Genomic DNA, 27165 nt, shown 5'->3' with positions numbered 1-27165 from the left:
CTTACTTTGGAGCATGATGGGAAACATTACATCAACAAGTGTAGAGGAGAATATCATGTGGGAATCTGAGTCTTAGGGTCACCACAGTTGTTGAGGGCTGATTTTTTTTTAACAACCATAAGATATTTTTACATTTATACTTTACGTCTCATGGGAATAAATTCATAGTGTGGTCCGTCATGTAGAGACTCATCTTCTAAATATACGATCTACGAGAGATCAGCAATACCGATAAATCATTAACAAACAAAACAACCTATAAACATCTATATCTTTGTTTGAAGACCTGTGGTGTTATTCACTCCTTTGCCTCTGTATAAATGGCTCGTTGGTCTAGGGGTATGATTCTCGCTTTGGGTGCGAGAGGTCCCGGGTTCAAATCCCGGACGAGCCCATACTTTATGTGGATCTCTGGAGATGGATTTACATGTGAGCAACGATTCCATTCAGTGACAGAAGACGTGGTCGTGGGGTAAACAAGTATTACATCAGAAGAACGATTTCGATATAAAGTTTGACTTGGTTAGACCATGTTAATTAGACATGTAAATTATTAGTAAGAGGCGCAGCTGTTTCTTTTCTGACCACAGCAGACTGTAACAGCAGCAACACTTACCTGTAACAAGACCTAATTTACTATAATATACTGTAAATGAGAAAATCACCATTATTACCACCGCTAATGTCAGTGGTACAGGCTGATCAGTTATTATTATTATTATTATTTATTTATTTATTTATTTATTTATTTATTTATTTATTTATTTATTTTTTATGTTTTGCCATTGTGCGATTCCCCCCAATGGCCGCACGAGGGAGCACGAGCCGTTTGCACGCACCGCCGGCGTCTACGTCACCGCTGAAAATGACCCCACCGCATCCTCCACGCGCTGCTCTGCCGAGTGGATTTTCTTTGAATGGGAAGACGGTACAGAGGGGAAAAGGATCCCGTCTGACTGATAGGGAATAGGGTTATGTCCTCCCGCTCACGACGGGCAGTTCGGTGGTTCTTGTTAGTTCTGCGGTGAGTCAGAAGTGGAGCCACGGCGCGGTTCAGAGTTGACGTCAAACCTCCTTCAGCATCATCGGGTAAGCTAACTACGGCTCCTACGGAGACACATGCTAATGTACAGGGTGTACACTGGCTGAACACTGACTCCGGCACAGCATTAGAAGGAACACACGGAGCTGGTTGGGCTTTCCATCACCGGTTAGCCTGCAAGCTAACACCAATATCTGGAATACATAATGCTATATTAGCTAGCTAACTGAAGGGACACCAGGGGGTGCAACTGTTTGACCTCTCCATTTAGTCTTTCCTATCACTCAGATTATCCATTTTGTTTGGTATTTGTTAAAAACTCACACATAGAATTATAGGAAAAGGGTATGAGGGGCTGCATGAGTCCGTGTTCGAGTCATAAACGTTAGCGTAACATGTGCCGTTCACATATAAACCACCTTATACCAGAGTAATGAAGCATACAAGAGTTTTAAACATCCACTAGGACGACCGATGACATCCATTTGCTTTTCCAGTATATTCCAGGAATCTCCAAAAACAATTCTAACCACCCAGGCGAAAACAGTCTCATCTGGAGTACGAATGTAAAGATATATAACCTATTTTCATCAAGGTTTTATGTGTAAGTTCACCTACATGACGCAACTTCCCGTGACAGGCACAGATACAGAAGGCACAGTAACCGAAATTAGTAAAACTGTGTCTTTTATGTGTTTTATTTACTCCAAAAGGGGATTACTTTTATCCAGCAGGTTAGATGAGAAGTGTCGGAATCCAGAAATGCCTTCATTATTGTGGTTTATGTTGGAAGTCCTCTCGGATGTATGAAACTTTGTCTTGTGTTTAATTTTCTGATGATCCTTAATTTGTTGCTCTAACTATAAAGGTATGTCTTACATACTGTATGTAGTGAAAATTGTGCAATCCTGACAGTGTGTAGTCAGTTTGATGAGTCGGAGCTGTTCTGCTTTCTTGTAAATCTGTTCTTTTCTGTGGGAGTTATATTGAAACTAAATTGCTGTAAAGTCAGCATAATTGTCCTGACTTACTGTAACCTTGATTCTACTGAAGAAACCCATGTACTTCTGAGAGAACAACATAGCCCACAGTGTTCATGGGGCTTTTTAAAAAAACTGAGGAGGTCATGGGATTTGAAGGTTTTATTTCCAAGAAAAAAAATTCAAGCAGATATTTTTTTCATTATAATCAGACAGCTGTAAAAGTTGACCCCACATATGACTAAAATAAACTGGAGGTGTGCTTGTAAATTGTCTTGTTTGGCTGGAAAACAATTCATTCTTTGATTCATTTTCTGAACTGTCTAATCCTAATGCCAGAGCCTGTTCCATTTGGCTGAAAAACAATATGATGAAACATATTAATGTGCGATAAATGTGTCACCACAGCAGCAGTCTTTGGTCTCTGGGCTGTTTGGGCTTGGCTCTAATTACTATGTCACTTCTTATAATGAGCGTGTTGGTCAGAATGCACAGAGAAATTAGATTTTTTTAACAAAAGTAAGCATGACATCATAAACATAGTGTAGTCACTAAAACCCTAACCAAGACTTTGAGCTGATTAGACCAGACCAGACACACACCAAGGATAATATGTCAGTCAGGCTTTTCACAATATTACACAAGAATATGATTGTTAAAACCAAACCACTGTCCTTATTTAACAGTGAAATAACCATCTGTAAGGTCATTAAACAGGAAGGCAATAGATGTATACTTTTCTGTATAAGTATCTAAAGGTTCTCATAGACTGAAGTTTCTTAAGTCTTCTCAGTTTTTTGTAGCCAGACATGGATCTAATAAACCTTGACATGAATGCACACTGAAAAGATAACACCAACCTCTATGACACTAATCAACTGTACAACAATACAACTTCCAAAACAACAAAAATAAATCCCATTAGTGCATATTGTCTATCTGCACCATCGTACTTGTAAACACTGAAGCCAAAGCGGTTTATATGTGTGTACTGAAAACAATCAAGAGAACAAGTCGAGCAGATTATGGACCTGGGTTTGGCTTCTGAGAGTGGGTAATTTAGGATGGCAGTTTTACAGCAAATGGGTGGATTTTGTATTTTTAGCTACATAAATGTTTCTTGCTGCATTCCTTTTGGTTGTTTAGAAGTAGGTCACATTGTGAGATGGTCATGCTAAAGTTTGGATTCTGTCAGAAGTTTTTCCTGCCAGTCTTTGTCAGTGCGAGACCATGATAAGTGTCTGTGAATGTCCCTCACTGTGTGGTGTCAAACAACCTTTTTAAGACATAGTTTAGCCATTTTCAAGTTGTGTAGTGACAAAGAAAAGAAATGTTGTCTCTATGGGTAATTCCTAATGTTGAAATGTATTTGAACAGATGCATAGGTTGGTGCAGTAACAGTCCAAATGGGTTTCATGGTGGATCTGAGTGTGTGTCTTCAGGACCTTGGACATCTGTCATGTCAGCTCTTTAATTTTAAGGTTAATTGTTCTTTGTTGTTCTGTGAAGGGGGGGGGTATAGCACCCTGACAATGTGCTCGTTGATCCAATGTGGTAACCACAGCCAGTACTATCTCATCTAATGACAGTTTTGGTGGATCATCTTGGCCTGGGAACTGAGTAAAACAATAATTATTATCCTGAGGTAATGGTCAGTGAGTGGATTCACAGCTTAACGTGCAGGTATCCTTCGTTTATAAAGGAAGGAGGTATGAGGACACAGAGCCTGTTTCAGAATCAGATTACTTTGAATGAAGGAGGATCTGCAGCTGCCACTGTGTCTCCATTCAGAAAAGGTAACGCATAGCTTTATTCTTCACAACTAGCCTCAGTTTAATGGAAACTGTAATGAGTAAAGCACAGTAGGAAGATACTTTACATAATGACAAATAATGAGAACTGTCCCACATATGTGATGGTTTAATTATTCTGGCAGGATGTTCCCTGACATCTGTAAAATCTGTAAACAGGGCATGTTTGTCACACCACAGTCTGTACTGATGTTATCTCTATTATTTTATTTTATTTTATTTTATTTTATTTTATTTTATTTTATTTTATTTTATTTTATTTTATTTTATTTTATTATTTATTTGTTATTTTATTGTATTTTATTTTATATAAAATTCTATATCCTGTAATTTGGATATTGCAATTGGCCATATTGTAATTTTGATCATATTCTAATCAGTTGTTGAACCTGACTTTGTTTTTATAAAGTCCTCATCTGGCCCCTGAGTTAAGCTACCAGAATGTGTTCATCAGTCTTACTCTAATAAGTCTTGCTTTTATTAGACTTTATTTTGGAATGAGAAGACAAAACAAAACTTTTTTATCAACACTTTCATCAGTCTTGACTTTATCTTGGTTGTGTTTCTTGTCGCTGGTCTTCCCTGCACTAACTAGTTGAACAAGGTTTATTTTTTACAATGTTAAGGGCAGTTCCATACAGTGGCACCTCCTAGAGTTTGGGCTGTGTTGTCATAGTGTGAATAATTTTCATGACATGGATGCAGTACTTGTGTACACACATTCATTCATTAAATACTGCATTAACATTGAGTGACATCCAGTTAAACCGCTTATGAGCCATTTGGTTTGTTTAGAGTAAAGTCTACTTCTACAGACACACTAGATGTTGTGTTTATCATGAATTAGAGAGTGCTTCCATATGCCTGCATCTGTCACATGTGCTTTCACTACCTCATTAATTGTTCTCACACAAACATTAAAGCTTCCTGTTATGTCCTCTTTATGTCTTTATTTCAGAAACGGGCATGATTCTCTCATTTATATTGACAATATACCAAAGCACATCCAAGGTCATAAGTCAGAGAAAAGAGTGGGTGATTCATGTCAGTTTTACTGGCTGTTTAAGCTTGATTCCCAGTTCACTATCAGTTTACCTCAAACATGTTTCAGTATTATTGTTAATTGCCATATTATGCATGATATAACAGTTTATCTGCACTGAAACATTAATGAACATACAGTATTGTGGCTTTCTGTGTATAGGTTCAAGGTTCAATGTGTAAGATCTTGGAAATACAGAAATGGAATATTACATTCATGATTATGCTTTGATTAGTGTGTATTCATGTAAAAAATATAATTGCTTGCTATGTTGTTATTGCATTATAATGAGAATAGACAAAACAAAACTGACTGTAATAACTTCTGTGTTTAGTGCTGCTGTAAATGAGGGCTGGGGTCTGTTCAGTTGGTTGTGATTTAATGATAGATGTCACTAAATGTCACAGACTGAGTAATAAAAATAATATAAAAGACAGTGCTTTAATTTTTAATAAAAATAATCTATATCATGATGTGCAGAGTTATATACCAGAATATTTACTGGAATAATTAATACATATATTGGAATATTTCTGAATAAGCGAGCACTGTAAATGAGTATGTTTGATGAAATGTGATTTTAGTTTTCACCTATCTTTTACGGTTTTTCCGTAATGAGCAGATGTTTCGGACCTATTCCAGAGCTCTTTCTGCCTGTCTCTGTGTCTTCTGAGCCCACTTCCCCCTGACAGCCTGAACGTGACAGTGGCAACGACAGGTCTACAGTATTAAGGGTCATTGGCACGGCCATTGATCAGGGCTGTTAACCTATACAGCTGAGGGGGGCCCAAGGGAGAGGGGGGTCCATGGGAAGTTAAGATTTTTTTGTTAAAGTTTTTTTTTTTTTCCTGTATTTCAACTAAATTATATGGTAAATACCGACTTATATACAAGCTTCACGCATTAGATTTTATAAATTGGTATATTATTGTATTCCATAAAAGTACAGACTGCTGTCACTACTCTGTGAACATCCATTGAGAAAAGCACAAAATGGTTCACTCCACACAGAGTTTGAGAAACACACTTTGCTTGTTAGGCTACGGTGACTAATTGCATCTCTATGATAGAAGAAATCTTATCATGATGTCATAGTTTTGAAAAAATAAGTCAGGATTTCAGAAAAGAAAGGAAAGAAAAGGAGAGAAGGCAAAATGAAGGAAGTCAAGTTCTGACCAACTTCTTTTTAAAAGAAAGGTGAACACAAACTTTTAAACACACAAGATGAAATGGCATTATTAGGTGCCGTTAACTCGTCCGTTATCGTTGCTAATATAAACAGAGGCAATCCAAAGCAAGAGCAACACTTTCAAATGAGGCTTTTGTTATTAACCCTTTCATGCATAGTGGTCACTACAGTGGACAGTTATTCTATAGATTTTCTTTTGTATATTCATGGGTTTTGTTGTTTTAGTTCCATATCAACCAACACAGTGGACGCTTATGCATCATCCCATACACTGACATTCCTGTAATTTTCCTGTCCTTTTATCTACACTGAACAAAAATATAAACGCACCACTTTTGTTTTTGCTCCCATTTTTCATGAGCTGAACTCAAAGATCTAAAACTTTTTCTATGTACACAAAAGGCCTATTTCTCTCAAATATTGTTCATAAATTTGTCATATCCCCCCTGCCCCAGCCTGATACCTGGGGTTTGTGGGTTACTCGCTAATCCGCGCGTCACTAGTGAGGGGGTGGGCGGGGGGCTTTATCAGCAGATCGCACTGCATCGGGGCTGGTTCACTTTCACTTTTATTTTTATTTTTGCAAAGGCAAACAGGAGACTGTTGTGGTTGAGTGGATCATTAGTGCGTACAGTCGTATGGATCTATATCACGCTGTTCTTACAGTACCGGTGAGGTCAAATTGGATAATCTTCCACGGCACACCTGATGATTTTTTACGGCACACTGGTTTGGAAACACTGGCATAGAGGATAGTTCCCAGATGTCATGATATTTGTCTTCACTATGGCTATCATCCATCCTAGCTGCCTGCTAAAACGTAATTTGTGAAACACCTTCCAGAAACTGTCAGAGAAAGTGATCCTACAGCAAACCCCTCATCCTGCACTGATGCAGACAAGGTGAGCTAGTTCAACATGAAAGCAACATGAAACTATTTTGACTTGAATGACTGTAGCAACAGGGCATTAGTGCATTTGGTAATAATTGTTAAGAGGCTAATGTTGATTATTCTTCATGTTCCCAGTGTGATTCAATATGTAAAGGGTAGATTAAGTGACAAAATCTACACGCATTTGATTTTTTGAAACTGTGTGTGACAACATATATATATATATATATATATATATATATATATATATATATATATATATATATGTGTATGTGTGTGTGTGTGTGTGTGTGTCAGATTGAAAATGTTGTATTTAGGCTCACAGGAATTCTAATCATAAAAACTAAGGGAAAAAACTACTACTGGGTGAGGTCAAGGGCGTCACAGATGGACAGCCCACTACTTTTTGATTCATAACTTTTAAACCAGACAAGTTTAAGACAAATATTACACGTAATTGGAAAGGTCTAAATGCCATCTTAAACATACTCAAAGGGCCAAATTTAGTTTCAGATATTTCTAAATGAAAAATATCAAAAACTACTGCGTCACGGATGGACAAAATATTTGTCTATTTTTTGCAAGAATAACAAAGTTCTCAAAAGTAAAGTTTCTACGACATTATCATCCTAAAATGTATTCAGTGTATACTTTTATACCCTCTATTTTACAACCTAATAATTGGTTAGAGGAAAAAAATATTTTATCATACCTAATAAGCAAGAGTTTTGACAAACATCAACTGGCAAATGGCAGCAAATGGCAATGTCACAGATGGACAACAAAAGTAAATATCAAATTAAATAAATAATATTTAATAATAAAAATTAAATATGAAATAATTTTTGAAATTTCAATTATCAATGTCATACACTTTTTTTTTTTTTTTTTTTTTTTTTTACAATATATACAACATAAAAATACACATACACATAAACATTATATTAAAATGTATTTTGCATAGATATTATTATTGATTGACAGTGCTTTAATTTTTAATAAAAATAATCTATATCATGATGTGCAGAGTTATATACCAGAATATTTACTGGAATAATTAATACATATATTGGAATATTTTCGAATAAGCGAGCACTGTAAATTAGTATGTTTGATGAAATGTGACTTACTCAGGGAATGATAAGAAGTTTTACACAAAAAGAAACAGAATTGTAATTTTATTGAAAATGAGGTGGATGCAATGACATACAATTAATGTATAAGTGTATGCAACATGTGACAGTAGTGGTGATAACATTGCAAGATGAGGCCTGATCATATTCCCCCTGTGTTTGGGTTACCAGGTGATAGATGAGGCCATAGTGATCAGGCATTGGTCTTCCAGTGTAACTTATGTCATAGGTTGAGTGGTGTATAATCAGCTGGATGCCTCTGGATTGGACAGCAGCAGACTGGGTCAAAACAGATGTCCCTTCTGCTCTTTGCTCTGTTTTGTACCTTGTCTCATCCTCTGTTGTTCTGTGTTGTCCCATGTTGCTGTCCCGGGGAAGAACTAATGTCCCCTCTGCAGACTGACTATCTGTTCTCACCAACTGTTATCTCCACGTCCACTGATGGTCCTTGGACGTCCAACACACACAGACTCACACCACAGTGGATCTGGTGACTGAGAGTCTGCGGTGACTCCAGCATGACCTGACAACATGACATTGAACAGCAGCTTCACTATATTGACCCAACTGCACAACAAGGCCTTTTGGCTCTGTGTTCAGTTCACTTCTTTGGATCTCTGTGATCCAGAAAACAGAACGAGGTCAGGTTAAAAGGGCCATGAGTGTCAGAAGTGTATTTAACATCCACGATACAGATGTTACTGTTCAGTTCCCATCACATTATGAACCATATGGAGCTGTTGTAAACACAGACTCTGTAGTTAAACAAACTTAGTTCAAACTGCATTGGTCACTGCACAAATCACTGTGTTTGAACTGCATTATTTCTACATACTACTTCAGGGTACTGGTCCCTGTGTCTAGTAGTTTTCCACCACTGCTCAACACCACCTTTTACAGGTGTCAGGTACTAATTTCTAGCCCTGTGGGGCTGATGGGGTTAATAATGCCAAAAGGTTAGATGAATTTAAGCAGGTGAGTCATGTAGCTCCTGTGTGTCATTTGATTTTTTTTATGGCTTATTTAGTATAGACTGACACATTTCCATAGATAATCTGGGAACAACAAACCCATATGTGCACTGTAGTGTTTGTACAAAAATTAAAAAGTGGCTGAGGAGGAAGTCTGTTTAAACATTAAATCCAAGTTTGAAGCAGAAAGGGCACATCTGTTTTACATTAGACAGAAAAACATGTCAAAGGCTGTGGTTATCTTTGTTTTATCCATGGCTTTGTCACTCTCAAATAATTGTCCACATGTTTTTTTCCTCCCTCATTAATAATAAATGCACTAGAGCACAGAGAGATCACCTTATCTGCGGCTTCTTTCCTGGGGGTTAGTGCTGGTGTGAGTATATTTGTCAGGTTTTCAACCTCCTGACTGTAATAGATTTAATGAAACTGCAGCAGTAATAGTGTCTCCACTTGGGCTGTGTTATATGTCACTGATGATAATTAGACTTTGCCTGTTAGCCATTATATAGCAGTTAATTTGTAATTATTCTGACAATTTATTTTGCTTATTTGACTGAGATGATTGGCCACAGGCAGAGGACGGATGGTGAAAATAAATAAATAAACAAACATATATATATATATATATATATATATATATATATATATATATATATATATATATATATATATATGTAAGGATGATGAAGATGTTCTCAACCAGGCAGGAGGCAAAGAGGAAGAAGAAACGGAGGATTTATGGATGTGGAGGAGGAGGAGACAGTCAGATGGAAACAGATGATTGGCTGTGGTTACCCCTAAAGGGAGGAGCCAGTAGTAGTAGTAGTGGTAGTTGTAGAAGTAGGAAAGTGGCAACCTTGGCAGATTTGCTTAAAAATAAGTAAATGATAAATTATTTGTATTTATTTTCTCTTGAAAGGCCAAAGAATGACTTGTCTAATTTTTGATGCTCCAGCTTTGTGTCTGTATAATAGAGGCTGAAGAGACTGGAACTGAAGTTAAAATGTAAATGTGGTCCACAGCCTCCTCAGTTTATTCTGACAGGACAAGAAATTCTTCCACCTTTGATTTAGTCGGATTAATCTAATGGGAGTCAGTGGATATGGGACAATCTGAGAAGGTTCTCATTCAGATCCTGGTTTAAGCATCTGTCAGGGTTTGATTTAAGGAAACTGTGGCTGGTTGGTACAGGACCTGAACCCAAGGCCTTTTTCATGTTTCATCAGGTGTGATGATTGTCCCGCTAATATCTTTACATGTGTTTGTGTCAGTGTGTAATATTTAACATTAATGATGTTTAATGTTGACAGTACAGGTCACAGATCACTCCTTCCCACTGATAATTAGCCAAAATAAAACTCAAATGCATGCACAATACATTTTTTGTGAAGGTGAACTCTGCACTCCTCAGACACCTGCTGCTCTTTTCAGCTGTTCCTTCCTCTTGGCAGGTTTATTCCCTGGACTCCATCTTTGCCTCCAGGTAACCAGTGCATCAGTCAGCGAACTGAGCCACTGGGCACATCCACTGGTTCAGACTCCACCAACCAACTGTCATTCCAGCCTCTGTAGGAAAAGGTGAGCATGTCTTTAACTTCACATGAATGGGTCTGTTTATTCAGGCTACGTCTGTATGTGGACCTGCAGGCTGTACTGAAATGAATCAGGCCTGTGTTCTGCATCACGAAACCAGAACAGAACACTTTACTCTATGTGTGTGTCAGGGATGCAGTGAAGGGAAGAACCAAGTTAATTTTTTTTTTACTGCAGTGCCAATACTATATTTTCCCACCCACACAGATAACTGACATCTACATTTTTGTAATTCCGGACAGTGTTACAAGTTATATCTGTGTTTTATGTTTAGTAGCAGAAATTCTTGGTTCATTGCCGAGGCCATTACCAACGTCAGTGAGTGTGTGTGTCCACTTTGTGCCAGATGAACAAAGAAAACTTTGTTGTGAAAGGTAGCTACTGTTTTTAACATATGAATGCGTCATTATTTTTTTGCATGTCTAACTTGGGCTGCGCAACAGCTTGGAATGATTTGATTAATCACGTTTTTGTTTTTGACCAATGTGAAAAATGACTAAATGACCAAATTGAGTTCTTTCTCTTTCATGCTCAAAAAATGTATTTGTACATATTTGTACAGTCATTGCCAACAATGTGCTTTCAAAGTGTTTTATTTTTAGAACAAATATTGCACATACACACCCTTGGAAGTGCTGTTTTTTTAAGCGTTGGTGGTCGTAGATTTTCCCACATATAGTGTATAGTTTTAATTAAAGAAAACTGCTTTAAATAATTCTTTGTCCACAGTCTAATAGACAGAACAAAATCTAAATCTTGTTATTTATCCATGTCTCTGAAAATAAGGTTTAATGATTTGCCTGTGGCTCAGACGTAGCTCTGGTTTACAGACTGATGCATTGGTGTATTAGTGGTTTGAGATGCTTTTCCTTTTCCTTCAGTTGGCCATTCCAGTGCTATCACTGATCCTTTGTGTGCTATGATTGTGTGTAATTGTGTGTAATTGGTGGTTGTGTTTTTCCTGTCTAAAAAGCACCCCCATGTGAGTTTTATGTTTGGGGTCTAAATGTGTTAAGCATGTGTTTGATTTACCTTCAGAACCAGCCTCATATGTGTGTTCATGTTCCAAAAAGTCTCCAAAAACTCTAAACATTTCTTTCAAATGTTTCTTAATTAGACAATACCGAATCAGAATACTTGTTTTTTAACATTAGTATGTTGTTCATGCATTACTTGTCATTCTTGGACCACATTGTCCTCTTGTACCTTTGTGCAGTGGCTGCCTTTATGTGTGTGGTGTCAGGTTGGTTGTTTGCTGATGCTGTGGAGCTGCTTCTTTTGAGCTCTTTGTTGTACAATGAGTTTCCTTAAAATGCTGTGTAATGATTGCTGCAGCTATTTGCCTCACGTGTAAAAAAATAAAAAAAGATGTTTCTTATTTTCTAGATGACACACGATGAGACACTTGGCATGCACCTCTAAAATAAACACTTGTCTTTTGAAGCAGGCTGTTAAATATACTGTTTATTTATTTTTTGGTTCATGTTTAATGGCGGTTTGTATGTACGTGGGAAGGGTAGGAGGGAGGGCATTCGGTTGGTTAAACTAAGAAAAACAATTCAAGACGTATCTAAAATGTATCACATATTATACTTTTCTTTTTTCTTTTGTTCAGACAAGGTATAGGTTTTTAGATGTTACCTGCTTGACACTTTCAACTGTGACTCCAGTATTCCTCAGAAGCGTCATCCAACGTCAGCAGCACGACATGCTTGTCTGAACAAAAGACAAAAGAAAAGTATAATTACATAAACAGAAGACAAAATGAATGTCATTAGCCTTGTATCACATATTGTTTTTCCTTTCTTGAATTAAAAAAAACATGCTGTACTGACTTAACTCAGCCTGTTGAGAATGAATTTGTTCATTTAAACTTTATCTTTTCTCCCAGTTTTGAGCTGGGTCTGTGTACATGTGGTTGTTGTCTTTAGGTTTATTGTGTGTGTTTCTGTCTCTCCTCCCACAGATCAGTCATTTCCAGTCAGTGTAGAAGCCATGCTCATCTGGTCCCATCATGGCCGTCCCACCTCCACCCTCCTCCTCCTCCAATTGCTCCCCCTTTTTGTCACGGTTCTGGCCCTGCTGCTTTGCCCTTTGGGTCTAGTCAGAGCTCAGGACGGACCCGGTCGGACCCAGTCCCCCACCCCCACCCCCACCCAGGTGCTCCAGGACCTGTTGGATCGCTATGGGGACAACAGCACCATCTCAGTGCCCCAACTGCGCTCTCTGCTGGCCCTTCTCAGCCAGGGGCCCGGGGACACCAGAGGGGACAGCAGCCACGTGGTCCAGATACCTGCAGCTACACCTGATAAATCCAATGGCTCCAAGGTGAGAGCAAACATATTAACTTATCTGTCAGCCAGGGCCTGATGCCTGTATGTCATGAAGTCAGTTCCATAGAGCCGGGATCTTTGACCCAGCCTGACAAAACCAAACACTGGGTCATGTATGGAAAACTCCTTACAGATTCATGAGCTGAACTAGTGTCAGTACATTGTGCATTTCCATACAGGACATGAGTCCCAGAACAGCTAAGTGGTAAATGTATGACTAGCAGTCCAACCTATTGTCTTCTGGTCTTCAAGATAAATACTGGGGATCAACAAATGATTCCTACTTGGACCCAAACGTTGCCACTTGTGGCTGCCCTGTGGTTGTTTAATAGGTGTGTTCAGGAAAGACATGAAATATTATAATTGTTTATATGGTATAAGGCGAAGCACTTTGTGTTTGTCTGTACTTGTGACTTAGATGTTGTTGAGATCAGATTTTATGACCAATTTATGCAGAAAAATAGAGAATTTCAAAGGGTTCACATACATTTTCTCGCCTACATATTATATAATGGTACATACAGTACTAAGTCGTGTTTATGGAATACTAAATAACAGTGATATGAGTATTTAAATGCAGGGATGGATGTACCAAACATGTGTGAATGTGTAAACTAATAGACATCAAGCACATCTGACTCTGATTACAGCTGAGTTATATTTCATTTGGTCGTATTCTTTTAGATGACACCCTGGCGCCAACAAACGCTCGTGGGAGCATGCAACAAATAAATGCAAAATTCAAAGCACAAAGTAGATTTACTGTCAAATCTTATGAGGTTCAACAAGTCCAAGGTCCCAGTACTTCATGTAGTCACTGTTTTAGGACCTTACTGCGATAAAAAGGAAAAAAAGAAAGCCAGAAGGGTCTGGATGTTCCTCCCAACAACTTCTGTCAACCTCTATATTATGTTATATTTTTATATCTGGGTTCCACAAGATTGTTTAGGATGATTGGCCAATAGTTAGTGCTTTTTTGGCACACAGGACAAATAGTGTTTGCAAAATATATTAACTTGTCCCTCAGTCACTTTAATCTATCACCAGTTTTTCCTCCATCATCCCATTGTAAAATGTCTTCAGATCATCAGATATTGATCCTTCCTCAGTGGTCTGTTTTACTTGCTTCTAATAGTATTTTAACAACATGACCATTCCTCCTCATTACACTTTCTTTGGTTAAACTGCATTACTAGTCCTTACATCTTTACATTTGTTGAAATGTTTTACACATCATTTCCCAAAGTCCAGCTATGTTCTGAATAATCTACAGCATATGATCCACAGTCTCACTGACATTTCTGATGCTGGTTACTTTTCATCTTGGATGTTATGAAGAAATGTACCAGGTTTATCCAAGTGAATTCATTTCTCATCTCTGAACTGGAAAGGGAAATGTAAACCAGCATCATGACACTCTAACCACTAACCTTTAGAATAGAAGCTTTAATGTCAGCACATTAGCACAAGGCATCAACATGGCGAAATTCGAGGTGCTCTTCAGGTCAGTGCAAATCAAGCTTAACATAAAAGAAAACATATACTATACCTAAAATAGAGGTAGCTAAAAACAATTAAAAGTAGCTAAGACAATGACAAAATAAAAGTGGCTAGACAATCAAAACACACACCTAAGAACACTTACCAACATTAAGGCAGACGTAAACACAGCATAATAAAAGCTTAATGGTGGCATTTAGGTGGATAAATGGGTATATTGCACATTAGGAGGGAGGTAGCAGCAAAGTATAGTGCATTATTGTGCAGTACTGGGACACACAGTGCCGGGCTTCTGGGTTGTTATTAGCTTATTTATCCTTATCCTCTACTGTACAGTGTCCTTGGGTGTCCTGAAAGGCACTTATAAATAAAATGTATTATTATGATTATTATTATTATTATTATTATTATTATGATTATTATAATTATTATTATTATTATTTCATGCAATGATCTGCTTATTATTTTGACCATTTTTTCTTTGGTTTATTGCAAAATTGTATTTCCCCATGATGGTCACAGCTCAAGCAGTTAAAAATAACGGGATGGTGGCAGAATGCACAGTAGACACAGTGACCACCTAAGAATGTCAGCTTTGTATTTCAGGAAGTGTTTCTCAAGTTTCTATCTGCTCATATTCACTGAAAATCCTCTTCATCATTTCTTTGTCATTAATTGCAGCATCTGTTTCACCACACTTTTATCACATTTTGTATTTACATTCCGTTAAACTTTTCCACCTCAGCTAAGCGCTAAAGTCTGTGGAAACTTGGTGTCAGCACTGGTATTGTTTCATAATTGGAGGTGGAGCACATTTACAGTTGCGGGTAGCAGGAATATCAGCCCTTCACCAACACCCTGAGGCATTAAATCCAGCTTTAAGCTTGTCTGGAAGGAGACGGGGCCATTGGTGCCACATAGCTCAGATAGCTAGCATAGTTCCCATACTTAGTGCCACAGTAATTTCTGATCTGCTTTGAAACGATTAAATCAAAGTATGAAGCATGTGTATAAAACCAGTTAGAACATAGGTCTGAGGTCACATCTCGGTCAGACGTCATGGAGAGAATAAGATGTTCTGTAACTATGAAAACAGGTTTCAGACATCGCTTTGTGACTCGGATCATAAGTAGACGTGTGAGTAGGTTAAGTGCACTTCCTTCAATAATACCAGTCAATGACTCACCTTAAGTCACGCAAAAGTTGGCCATTCGTAACAGGTCCCTTTGCAGGTTATTATTCAAAGCTGTTGCACCATTTCTCCTGCTGAAACACAGGAATGAATAAGCTGTCACTGAATACAATACTGAAACGTTCCTCTCATTTCCTTCTGAATTGTCTTTGAGAAAGAAAGGGAAGGAACCCTTGAACTCCTGTAGTAGACTGAGTTTCCATGAAAAGGCTGTGGTTGTGATTCAGCAAGAGATCCAATTATGATCAACATGGAAGATCCCCACATATCACATATTGTTTGTTTTAGGCAACATTTCTACATTAATGACTGTCCGTTGCCTTCCATGATAACGGCCTATACACTGATTTATATGTAAAGTACTTGGTTTATTTTATTTCTGTAAAAATGTTGACATTCTCTTCAGCTCCAGGACACAATGCAGACTTTTTTAACTTTGGAAATGTAGCAGCTAGAACTACATATACAATATACCGTACTTTCCGGTCTATAAGCAGCTACTTTTTTCCACACACTGTGAACCAGCGGCTCTAAAATGATGCGGCTAATTTATGTTTTCTGGGCTCATGATTGATCAGGCTGATGAAGAAGGACATAGAGCTGCTGCACATAAGCTTGGCATCAATGAATCGATGGTGAGACGTTGGAGATGGGGTGGGTACGGCTTATAGTCCGGAAAGTACGGTAGTATTAATTTGGTCAATAATAGCACCTTTTTTGCCCTTTTGAGGTAAGATGCTAACTGAATGCAGCTGTCAGGCTCCACAACAAGAACTGCTCCAAAAAGTCTGTGCAATAACTGTACAATAAACTGTAAATAGTGTATATGGCTTTCTTGATTGTGTTTATCTTGATTCTGTACTTCTTTGCTCTTGTGTGCTTTGTACTTCGCTGCTGTAAACATGGAATATCCCCTTGTGGGACTAATAAAGGCGTATCTTATCTTATCTTAATTATCTAACCTGTGAAGAATATTATCCCTCTGTAAAAAACAAACAAAAAAAACATTAGTGCTGTGTCTTTAAATGGTTTACTCAGCCTTTCAAGGACTTAGACTTCAGACATAACTAATATTTCAAACCGTATGGTAAAGTAGCTAGCTTTAGTCAGCATCTCACCACAGAGAAAATGAATAATTAATTATTGATCAAATTAAAACTGTATTCTTTAGTTTGAACCTCAGTTATACATATTGTATTTCCACATGTGTTATTCTAGTTACTGTGCTGAGTTGCACAATTTCTGTTTTTCAGAGATCAAATTATGATCAGCATCCAGATCTTAATATGGAAACGTTTAGCATGGATTAAGTTTCCCTTGTTTTCCCCAGCGTGACCTTTTGGCTTTTAATTTCTCAGATTTCATTATTTGCTGTACGTGTCTTTTGACATAGAAGGGGACACTAAGGACATCTGACCTCTGTTCAGTCACTTTTAATGTATTATGGTCAACATCCAAATGTCTGAAAATAGAAATAATGAATAGCATGAATAGACATGAGTGCTTTGAATTTAAAATGAGCAGGAATAATTAGGATGTGATTAATATGAGGGGGGCTATAATTACTGTATTTACTTCACCTCGAGCTTAAACGATGACAGTTCAACAGTGTTTGTCTTTCACTTAATATTAAGTCTGTCCATCTGTTCATTTTGTGCCACTAGTATAAGGTTATGAATAATGTATTCATACATCAGGTTCAATGATAACATGTATGATGTGCCTTTTATTGTCACTAAACACTACAATGCAAACAAAAATCTACTTCAAATCAAATAAAACTTTGTATTTCTTTTAGGCTTTGGAAACATAATAAAAATGTACAAGGTAGATTTTATATGAGCAACTTAAATATACAAAACCTGTCATTGAAAGATAGAGAGAAAGGGCTGATTAGAACAAATAGAAATAGAAGAAGCCTTGAAAAGAGGCCGAGTGTTAAGTAGAGCACCAGTCAAATCTGCACAGATGTACTCTTTGGAGTCAGTTTGTTCTACTTGGTTTTGTACACTTGAACATTAACCCAAACTGACTGTGGCTACCTCAAATAATGATCAGAAGATCCTATATTATTGTCACAGAACTAGTTGGAACACAGATCTTACTATAGGAGTTAGTTTGGGTAAGCTTTTTATTCTGATATCTGTCCTGTCCATGCACTCTCAACAGTAACACATGATGTTGGGCCTCAGAGTAAAGGTGGGAGGCTACTGAGTGTGTTATGAGTGTGTTATGTATGCAACAGCTACACCTGGGGATTATTTCAGACATAACTGAAACTAAAGATAAACTACAAACCCTTTTGTAATCCACCTTGTTGCAGAGTTTGTCCTGATTGTTGATAAATTTGTTTTGAATCCAGTTTCTTGCATATGTATCCATCCAACCATCAGGATTAGAAGAGGAGGAGCCACTGTATACACATTAAACTCACATAATCCTGATGCATCAGCAGACAGCTTCAGTCTTTTTGTTGGTTGTTTCAAGTTTAATGCCTATTTTTTTTCTTGTTTCATCCTCAGTGTTTGCCTGCAGACACACTGGCTGTTTACAGCATCAGTGAACAGTCCCGCCTGGATGGGCAGGGTTTCCAGGAGCTCTGCCCCACCCTCCTGCAGCAGCTGGATGCTGGGTCCTGCAAGGGGGGGAAAGAGGAGGAGCTGAGCACCGACAACTCCCCCAGACCATCAGATGCTGAAGGTGAGCTTTCAGATGTAGTAACAGTGACGGGACATTTTGATGACAAATACACTGTTGCATGGAGTGGTAAGTGGTAAGAAGAGGTCACGTGTCCCTCTGGGGTCCTGGGTTTGGGTGGGGGTGTGATTTTTGTATTCAAGGCTCAGACATGTCCACAGTTTTATGGCCCGGTTTAGATGCCATGAACAAAAAATGACCAATAGATTCAAGTTTTATTTTAACAGAAGGAACTGACACAACCAATGAAGAACAATATGATGTTTTTAAGAGGGTCTAACCAGATCTAACAGAGTATAAATGGACAAAGGGGAGGGTAGAGTTGGATGGACAGGAGAGGACCACCTCCACTGGACAGGATGAGTCCAGGCCCAGGTGGTCTGCTCCAGTCACTACACTACAACTGTGTCACATAGATCAGCAGGCTGTCACAGATCAAACCTGAGGCATTCACAACACGTTTACATTAAGTTTCCATTACGTTAAGATTATGGTTCAAACTGCATTATGTAAAAGAACCTGCACAACCAGAACCAAACCCATTCTCATAGATAAATGAAAGACAAAAGAAACATGTAAAAACATCTTGAATGAGTTCTTAGTTCACATAGAAAAAATTAAATAAAGGAAGATGTTTTAATATTTTTCCACATAATCTTATGACTTAAGTTCCACTGATCATGTAACGAATGAACATTAGGAAACAGCTCAGGGTCACAGTTTTAACATTCACAGATAGAGACTTTTATGACTTAAATGTGAAACAAAGTGATATTACATGTTTTTAAATGTCACCAGGAGCAGTTTCATTTAATCCAACAGTTAAAGGACTCACCAGAGCTGTGATGATCACCACTCTGGAGGTTTTCCATGAAAGACCAAAACTTAACAAAATGCTAGTCATACTACTAGGTCATATATTGCAGTCAAGTTCAAGTAATGTATATTATATTATCCCCAAGGGGCAACCAACATTCAGAACTAACAAAACTATAATCATCCATCCATCCATCCATTATCCACCGCTTATCCGGGAAAACTATAATTAATAAGATAAATATATTGAGTCATTTAAAAACCAAGTCATATGCAGGACAAAGGGATTCTTCAGTCTGTTCTGCATTCTGGCTTTGAAAGTCATATATGACATTTTTATCATGATACATGGTGACCAGAACTGTGCAAATCTAAATGCAATATTTTGTTACCTCCACCAAGGAGGTTATGTTTTAGCCGGCGTTGGTTTGTCTGTCTGTTTGTCTGTCCATGTGCAAGATAACTTAAAAAGTTATGGACAGATTTGGATGAAAATTTCAGAAAATGTTGATACTGGCACAAGGAACAAATGATTAAATTTTGGTAGTGACTTGGGGTAGGGGGGCCATGGGGGTCTGCCTTGGCGGAGGTCTGCGCTCTCCGAGTGCCTCTTGTTATTAATGTTTTTCGGTGTCTTTTGATTCTAATGGACCATTTTATTTGAGCACTTTTGTCCGTTTTACACAGACACATAGTCAAAGTCAATGAGTAACTTGTAAACACCTTTACATTTTACAGCCTCAGTTAAACCAATCACCAAGCAGACCCTCGTGCAGCTCAGACCCCATTTCTTCATCAGATCTGAACAGTGATGAAATGTGTGTGTTTTTGCTGGGAGACGCTGATATCATGCTGTTTGTGAAGAAAATCAAAGCCAAGATAAGCAAACTGCGTCAGCCAACAGCTCAGATTGCATTTCTCAGTTTGGCTGGAAAAAATGGCTCATCCTTGAGCTCTTTCAGTTCTGCTGGAGTCAGCACATCCAGATTGAGTCCGCCTCATCCAGGTACAGGGCATCCAGACCGGATCCATAAATGAACAGACAGTTTCCACCACCGCCGGAACCCAGACAATACCGAATACTGCTGAACACTCACATCTCCACACCACGTCCTTTAGAAGTCTGGGTCATTTGGCATGTGTCACCACTGTGGAGTGTTGGAAAATGTGCACTTGTGTATCACAGGCTTTTGTTTATTCAGAGCTCTGTGTGAATATGAGCTAAAGTAGCTCTGAGGTATGTGGCTGATATAAAACAACAGATAATGACTGAGCTGCTGTGATGTCTTTAACCCAACGTCCACTTTAGAAATGCTCCTATTTTATTAGTTTCCACAATGTTGAGCTCACACTTGAAGCTGGTCTGTGTGATCCCTGGCAGGTAGACGTCTGTCATGACCTCCACTTCTGCTGGTATCTGTCCTTTTCCACTGGTACATTGCTTTTTCTTATCTGTTCCTATTCTGGTCTGGCGCTAGCCCATGCAGGCAGTTGGTTTTGGCTTCAGCTGTTTGTGGAGCTTTTCCAGCAGCAGTGATGTCGATGCCACAGAATATCATCTGTCCTGCACTTACTGACTGCATTGTCCTGATTCACGCTCCCTTTAGTTTTAGGTCTTACAATTTAATGGTTTCATTTGAAGCATTTTTACGTTTTTATTTTTATGCGGAGCGGAAAAAGCTGATTTAATCAAGCCAATATCACACACCTCCCAAAGAACAGGAACACTACGATCACATGCAACCACTGTCCCTGAATCCTACAAACTAAAATACTTTCAGTTCACTGTTGTGTCCAGTTGAATATTTTTGGCCAAATTTTCTGACATTCTGTTGCACTGTGTCCCAGATACCATGTTCTAAATCTAATGTGGACTGTGGACTCCTGCAGAGATGACCCATGAATTATGTTTGACTTTATTAGAAACTTTACAGCAGTTAAACTCAGTCCGATCATTGCATTTATTTGCCAACAACTGAATATAAATTTGATTACAAACCCTACATTGCTGTTGTTAATTGTCTGCTTTTGTACATTTTCCATTACGCTAGTATATTAACCTTTGTCAACTGCAGGTAGAAGTCCATGTTTATGCGTTTATATTCTATGTTGTGTTAAAGCTGAATGAGACAAGATCAGGAAAAAATGGCCGTGTACTGCTTTTACCATTACCATCCTCCTCTTTTTGTCATTCAGGAATGTGTGTCCTTCACCACAGCCCACAAAGACGATGCAACTGTCCACATTTAATGTTTCCTCTCTATAACCATCACAGGGCCTGCAGCACCGAGTAAAACTGCCTTAAAAAGCTGTTTCTGTTCCTACAGGTGTAAGCCGATGCAGCGATTCTCAAACTGTTTGGATTGTGAAATGAATCGTTACCTCCCTAACCTCATTTACCAATAGAAGTTAGCATTTTAACAGGAAAAATCAGTGCGTTGATGATAAAAGTCAGTGGTTTATCTGGTGCTGTGTAACCACCCATTGTGTTGTAATCTCACCCATGTCCCCCTCCTGTCTCCCCACCCCCAGTGTGGGGCTTTTCTTTCCTGAGTGTGACAGTGGTCAACCTGTTCGCCCTCACTGGAGTCTTCATCGTGCCTCTGATGAAGTCACGTTTCATGAAACACACACTGACCTTTTTCATCGCTCTTGCCGTCGGTACTCTGTTCTCCACTGCCATCCTCCAGCTCCTCCCAGAGGTTTGACATCATTTCCCACATCCTACCTTTGCACACGCATGTCATCAGTTTATTCACTGTAGGGTCACGTGGCTGTTAACCAAAATAGCATACCTTTGGCCCAGCGCTTCCTTCTTTCCTACCTTTGTTTTCCTGCTGGGGTTTTCTTGGGCACTAATGAATTCCATGGAGAGGTCATGATCTGCCCTTATACTTCAACACACATCCTGTGTCGGTTTGTCTCCACTTCTATGTCTGCTCATTCCCTGACAATTACATCAAGGCTAGCTATATTCCATCCCTTTATACATCCATCCATCCAAACATGCATTTTTGATAAAACACAAACCAGTGCAAACATCAAACCATAAAACACAGTACCAAAAAATTACTGGTAAATGTTAGCTAACCACTCCTTTAATAATGTATAACCTCAAGTCTCTATGAAATGTATGCCAGTGAGTTATGTAATATTTAAAAAAATTATCTATAAAAACCAAATCTGTTGTTTTGTCCAAGGCCATAAACATGTTCATTTCATTTTAACATGGGGGTGTATGAGAATTGACTTGCTTTTGGTGCCTCGAGTGGCCATTTGAAGAACTGCAGGTGTCGGATGTGCGTTGATTTAATTTTTCAAGTGGTCACAGCTCTAGAAATCAAACACATCAGTCCATCTTGTAAGCAGCGCTTCTTCTGCTCCATTGGGTTTTCAGTCTTCATTTGGCCTTTTTTTATGTGTGCAATGATAATCTTTACCCAGAGGCCCTTGCAGTGGTGCAGATTCACCTGAGTGGTTACAGACAAAGTGTGTGTGTCTGAAGAACTGGTCTTAATTACCTCCTCTGTCTGTTTGATTAAATATATGGGGTTTCTATCACCTGTTGATTTGTACTGTTTCCTTTGCTAAGACTTGCCGGTGTCTTTGAAATCTCTAATTTTCAGGTTGATTTCACTAAATTCTTCTCTTCTTTTCAGGGATTTACCTTGGTGTTGTGTACGTTTTATCTCTTCCATGGGTGATTAATTTGGAAACACTTGATCTGCTAACTCTGTGGTGTTTCCTCTTCCTTTTCTCTGTGAATCAGTGTGGGGTTATGGGATCCTCTGTGTCACACTCATCTCTTTGTGTTCGCTGGTCGGGGCCAGCGTGGTGCCCTTCATGAAGAAAACCTTTTACAAGCGGCTGCTGCTCTACTTCATTGCCCTGGCCATTGGCACGCTGTACTCCAACGCCCTGTTTCAGCTGATCCCAGAGGTAGAGACCATGATGCTTTGCTGTGACTCATTTATCTGCTGCAGATCCCTCACAGCACCTCAGTGTTCGGTTGCTATGCAGCATCTGGGAAGAGCAGTAAAAAAAAAAGTCTTAGATAATATCTGGAGTTTAGCTCAAGGTGTCAAAGAATATTTTTATGCACTTGCTGTCCAGCTCTTGTTTTATAAAAATGTAATATCACTAAGTGTAGTGAGAGTCACTGTGGTGCAGGTATGGTCTGAAAAAACTAAAGAAAGAAACTTAATATTCTTATTAATACATATGAGAAGTGAAGGTTGATTAGTAGTAAGAAAAGAAAATCTACCAATATGACAAGCACATTTTTACTGCAGAGATCTGTTGAAACAAAAGCCTAGCCTGTAGGTGTGAGAGAAAGTCAAAATAAAAGAACTTGTGCTTGTAATGAAACAGTAAAGCTTAATCTGTAGAGAACATTTCATGGCAGGATGGAGCACAAGGTGAGGTACAAGTAGCAGCCAAAAAACAACACAATCAAGACAAATGCATGGTCAGACAATAATAATAGCCTCATGAAGTAATTATTAAGAATATTTCAAGTGTAACTTCAACAGATTATATATAATTAAACCCAAAAAATATGTAAAGAAGAAAAGAAACAGCATGGATCACCAAACAGTCTCAGTTTAATTCAACATGTGAATCTTCACTCTTCAACAGTCCAACCACTGTGGACAGACTCACTCAGCTTCTGTCTTTAACTGTACAAGTGCAGGACAAATTACAGCTGTATAGTTCACAAATTAGCACTAACGCTGAAATGACCCACACCTGCCCTAATAACAGTTTTGGCTGTATTAGCTTGGTGACCAGTTACTTCTGAACCTTTAAACATTTAGCACCAGGTCTGGGCCATACGGAAGAAAATATGACAAACCACAAAAGCACCGGAATGCTTTCAAATCGAAAAACACAAACAAGGCCACAACTCAGGTCCCGGTGGAAACGCCACAGAAACATGTAGATAAACATTAAAACGGGTCACTGAACTCATCATGACAACCCTCTAACAGTAACAGGACATGTTCACTTGTAGATGGCAAAGACAAATCCACGACATGATGTGGTCATTTAACAGAGCCAACACCACTGTAATCCATTTTCTTCAGCCTCAGTAACTTTAAAGTCAGTCAGCAACTCCACATAACGTGATCGAATGACCTTGTCATGTTGTAAATATTGCAATCACGTGCACAGTCAGCAGCAGTAAAGAATAACAGTAACAATGATGCAGTACACAGTGATACTAGAGTTTATTAATGAAACACGGATTAGACAGTCCAAAGTTCCCTGTGTTCCATATAAACACTATGTAGTGAATGTGATCAGACCTGGAATGATCCCAGTGAGCATAAAGTATAGTTTTTCATTCAGTAATTTTTGGAACAATACTGGAATATGGGTATTATTAGCATGTAAACATATTCAGTAAGAAATGTACTGAAAATATTTAGGAAAACAAGTTAAAAATAATATTAACTTTGTGGAAGTTTGAGTAGAGATTACTGTTTACATGTAGTGTTTGAAGGCATCATGGAATCTACTGGTATAATGTAGGTGCAGAATTGATGAAGTGCCCCTGAATGTACCCTTCAGTATGATGATATCAAACAGAGTATGGTGTTAGATCTGTCCACATCGAATGAAACTGTCTAAAGCATATTATCATGATCATTGATGTAGCTTTTGCCATCCCGTTTTCAGATTGTTACTGTAATTATTGATTTGATTAGATTAGATTAGATTAGATCCAACTTTATTGATCTTTTGTGCAGAGCCCTCAGGAAATCGAGGGAATTGATGTGGTATAAAATGTCCATTTCATTTAAACAGATCAGGATAGTAAGTGCAAATATTATGTTTAATTTCTGTCTTATTATAGTTAATAATGACATAATATTCTTATTATCTCTGATAAGCTACAACCATGACTAGACATGTATAATTTCTGTTAACATTGTCTCCTTTTTTCTGTCCAACAGGCCTTTGGTTTTGACCCCATGGTGGACTTCTATGTGTCAAAGTCTGCTGTCGTCTTTGGAGGGTTCTACCTCTTCTTCTTCACTGAAAAGGTCCTCAAAGTGCTTCTCAAACAGAAAAATGGGGTGAGTGCATTCAACATGGAGCACAGTTGGATAGAAGTGAACTGTAGTAGCATCCATGACACACATGAGCATATCTGAGTGTTATGTTGACACTCAGAGCTCCAAGGGTATGTTCTCGATTTGTACCTTTTTTAGGTACTTGAAAATAACACAGCATCCAAGTGTTTTATATGAAAATGTTCAGGACAATCTCAGCTTTATATAATAAAAGGCCTATTTTCATCCTTGTTCACTGTAGAAAGAAACTTTTCAGCCCAAATGCTGAAAGTTTGATGTCAGATTTTTAATAACATTCAAATCCATTATGAAAACACACCTTCACTCGTGGATGAAGTGTTTTGGTGTTGAAATAGGTTTAACAAAGTCTGAGCTTCACAAAAGCAGTGGAATATGTGAATAAAATAATAGGGGTTGTAAATGGTGGAATACCATCATTCTGTTTTCATTAAGTGTCTCTAAATGGGACGTAAATTAGGCTGAATTATGACTTTATATTACAGATCAACATTCATTAGATGTGTATAAATGACCGTTATATTATATACATTTACTGAGTACACTATATATACATCCTGTACATTTATTTGTTTATGTGTGTATTGTTCTGTGATTGGCTCTAACTCCAGCTGTCAATCACATGGCACATCAGTGGAGTGAGTAACGGAAAGATGAGATTAACCCAAGTATCAGAAACACTTTTCTACAGTGGAAAATGACAAAAATATTAATAAAACATAGTGAAACCATGGTGAAAACAGGCCTTAGAAGAAAACAATTATACGCAAGTACAAAAAACAAATGGACCGAAAAAAAAAACAAAACTTAAACTAATCTGTGTTGATCATTATGGTCATAACACCTACAGTCTGGTCCCCTGGCATAAGAAAAAAAAGTACCAGTAGTCAGAATATGGGCATTGAGAAGACTAGGATGGAAGTCAAAGAGAAAGAAAGAAAGACAGAAAAATATACACATGAAGTAAAAGCAAGGAGTCTGGCCTTAGAGGGTTTTAAAACTATCATATCTCAGGTTTCAAAGATAAATAAAGTACATTTTATAAAACCTGAAGACATGACCAAATAAACACATTACATGTACAAGATGGACAAATAATTAATTGGATATTATTGCCATGTCATTTTACCCAGGATGCACCTGTAGCTCAGATTTGTAACGCATGAGTGGCAAGGGTTAAACCAGATCAGCAGGATGTGTGATTTTCAGACGAGTACATGTTTGAAAAGCAACAAAACTAATGGTGCAGGGTTGTCTGTAAAGTGGTTTTCAGGGTGTTGACGTAGACACACCTTCACCTGCGTTATCAATGCCACAGGTTAAAGTTCACAGAACTGAACGGACTAAAACCAAACACCCACTGTTAATCGGTGAGCTTTGACCAACTAAAATGTATGACAGATACATGGACAATGTCATTGCAATCTGTTGACTTTGAAAACATTTGAAAGAAACCCAAGAGACAAAGATTAAAACCATCTCAGTTTTGTGTGTGGTGTTCAAAAGCACCACATGTTAAATTTAGTGAAGGATGAAACAGCGAAGTACTGCTAATAGAACAGATCAGTTACAACATTCACTATATTCTCTAGTGTTAATGTAGTTTTCAAATTTTTATGAAGTTCATGGTTTATTTAAATCCCTGTACTGTGAAAACTAATTTTATTCTTGTTCAGCACATAGTGAAAGTCAAAAGGAAAAGATACTTTAGATGACTTTGTGTTCCAGTATCATGCTCTAGTGTTCATTACAATTCTTGTTTAATCTTTGTGCTTTTGGAAATTGAGACAGTTACTTTCAATAATACATTTATTCATTCATTCACAGAAATGATTGCAGCAGTAACTAAAAATGTCCTTCTTTAGTATTATTT

General features: G+C 38.1%; 1 protein-coding gene and 1 non-coding gene across 4 annotated transcripts in view; both read left to right on the top strand.

Moving 5' to 3' along the window:
- The first annotated feature begins 322 nt into the window (after nucleotides 1-322).
- On the top strand, nucleotides 323-394 carry trnap-ugg (transfer RNA proline (anticodon UGG)). Its single transcript has one exon. It is a non-coding gene; the product is annotated as a tRNA-Pro (tRNA).
- A 459-nt stretch (nucleotides 395-853) lies between these two features.
- The window catches only part of slc39a14 (solute carrier family 39 member 14), a 37013-nt gene continuing 10701 nt past the window's right edge, over nucleotides 854-27165 (top strand). For 2 of the 3 annotated variants that reach the window (XR_003936302.1, XM_030143987.1), the window contains exons 1-6: nucleotides 854-1089; nucleotides 10515-10641; nucleotides 12623-12984; nucleotides 18204-18381; nucleotides 22964-23133; nucleotides 25155-25277. Coding sequence is in view for 2 of the 3 variants with exons in the window: in XM_030143987.1 (XP_029999847.1) it covers nucleotides 12652-12984; nucleotides 18204-18381; nucleotides 22964-23133; nucleotides 25155-25277 (804 nt within the window). In the remaining variant the exon portion in view is untranslated. Of the gene's footprint in view, nucleotides 1090-10514; nucleotides 10642-12622; nucleotides 12985-18203; nucleotides 18382-21726; nucleotides 21897-22963; nucleotides 23134-25154; nucleotides 25278-27165 lie in introns of all 3 variants that reach the window. The other variant, XM_030143988.1, reaches the window with a different exon arrangement.

The sequence above is a fragment of the Sphaeramia orbicularis genome, chromosome 9 (genome assembly GCF_902148855.1).
Source record: "Sphaeramia orbicularis chromosome 9, fSphaOr1.1, whole genome shotgun sequence".
Taxonomy (NCBI): domain Eukaryota; kingdom Metazoa; phylum Chordata; class Actinopteri; order Kurtiformes; family Apogonidae; genus Sphaeramia; species Sphaeramia orbicularis.
Note: the sequence above shows the minus strand (reverse complement) of the source record. Positions and strands in the feature narration are given on the sequence as shown.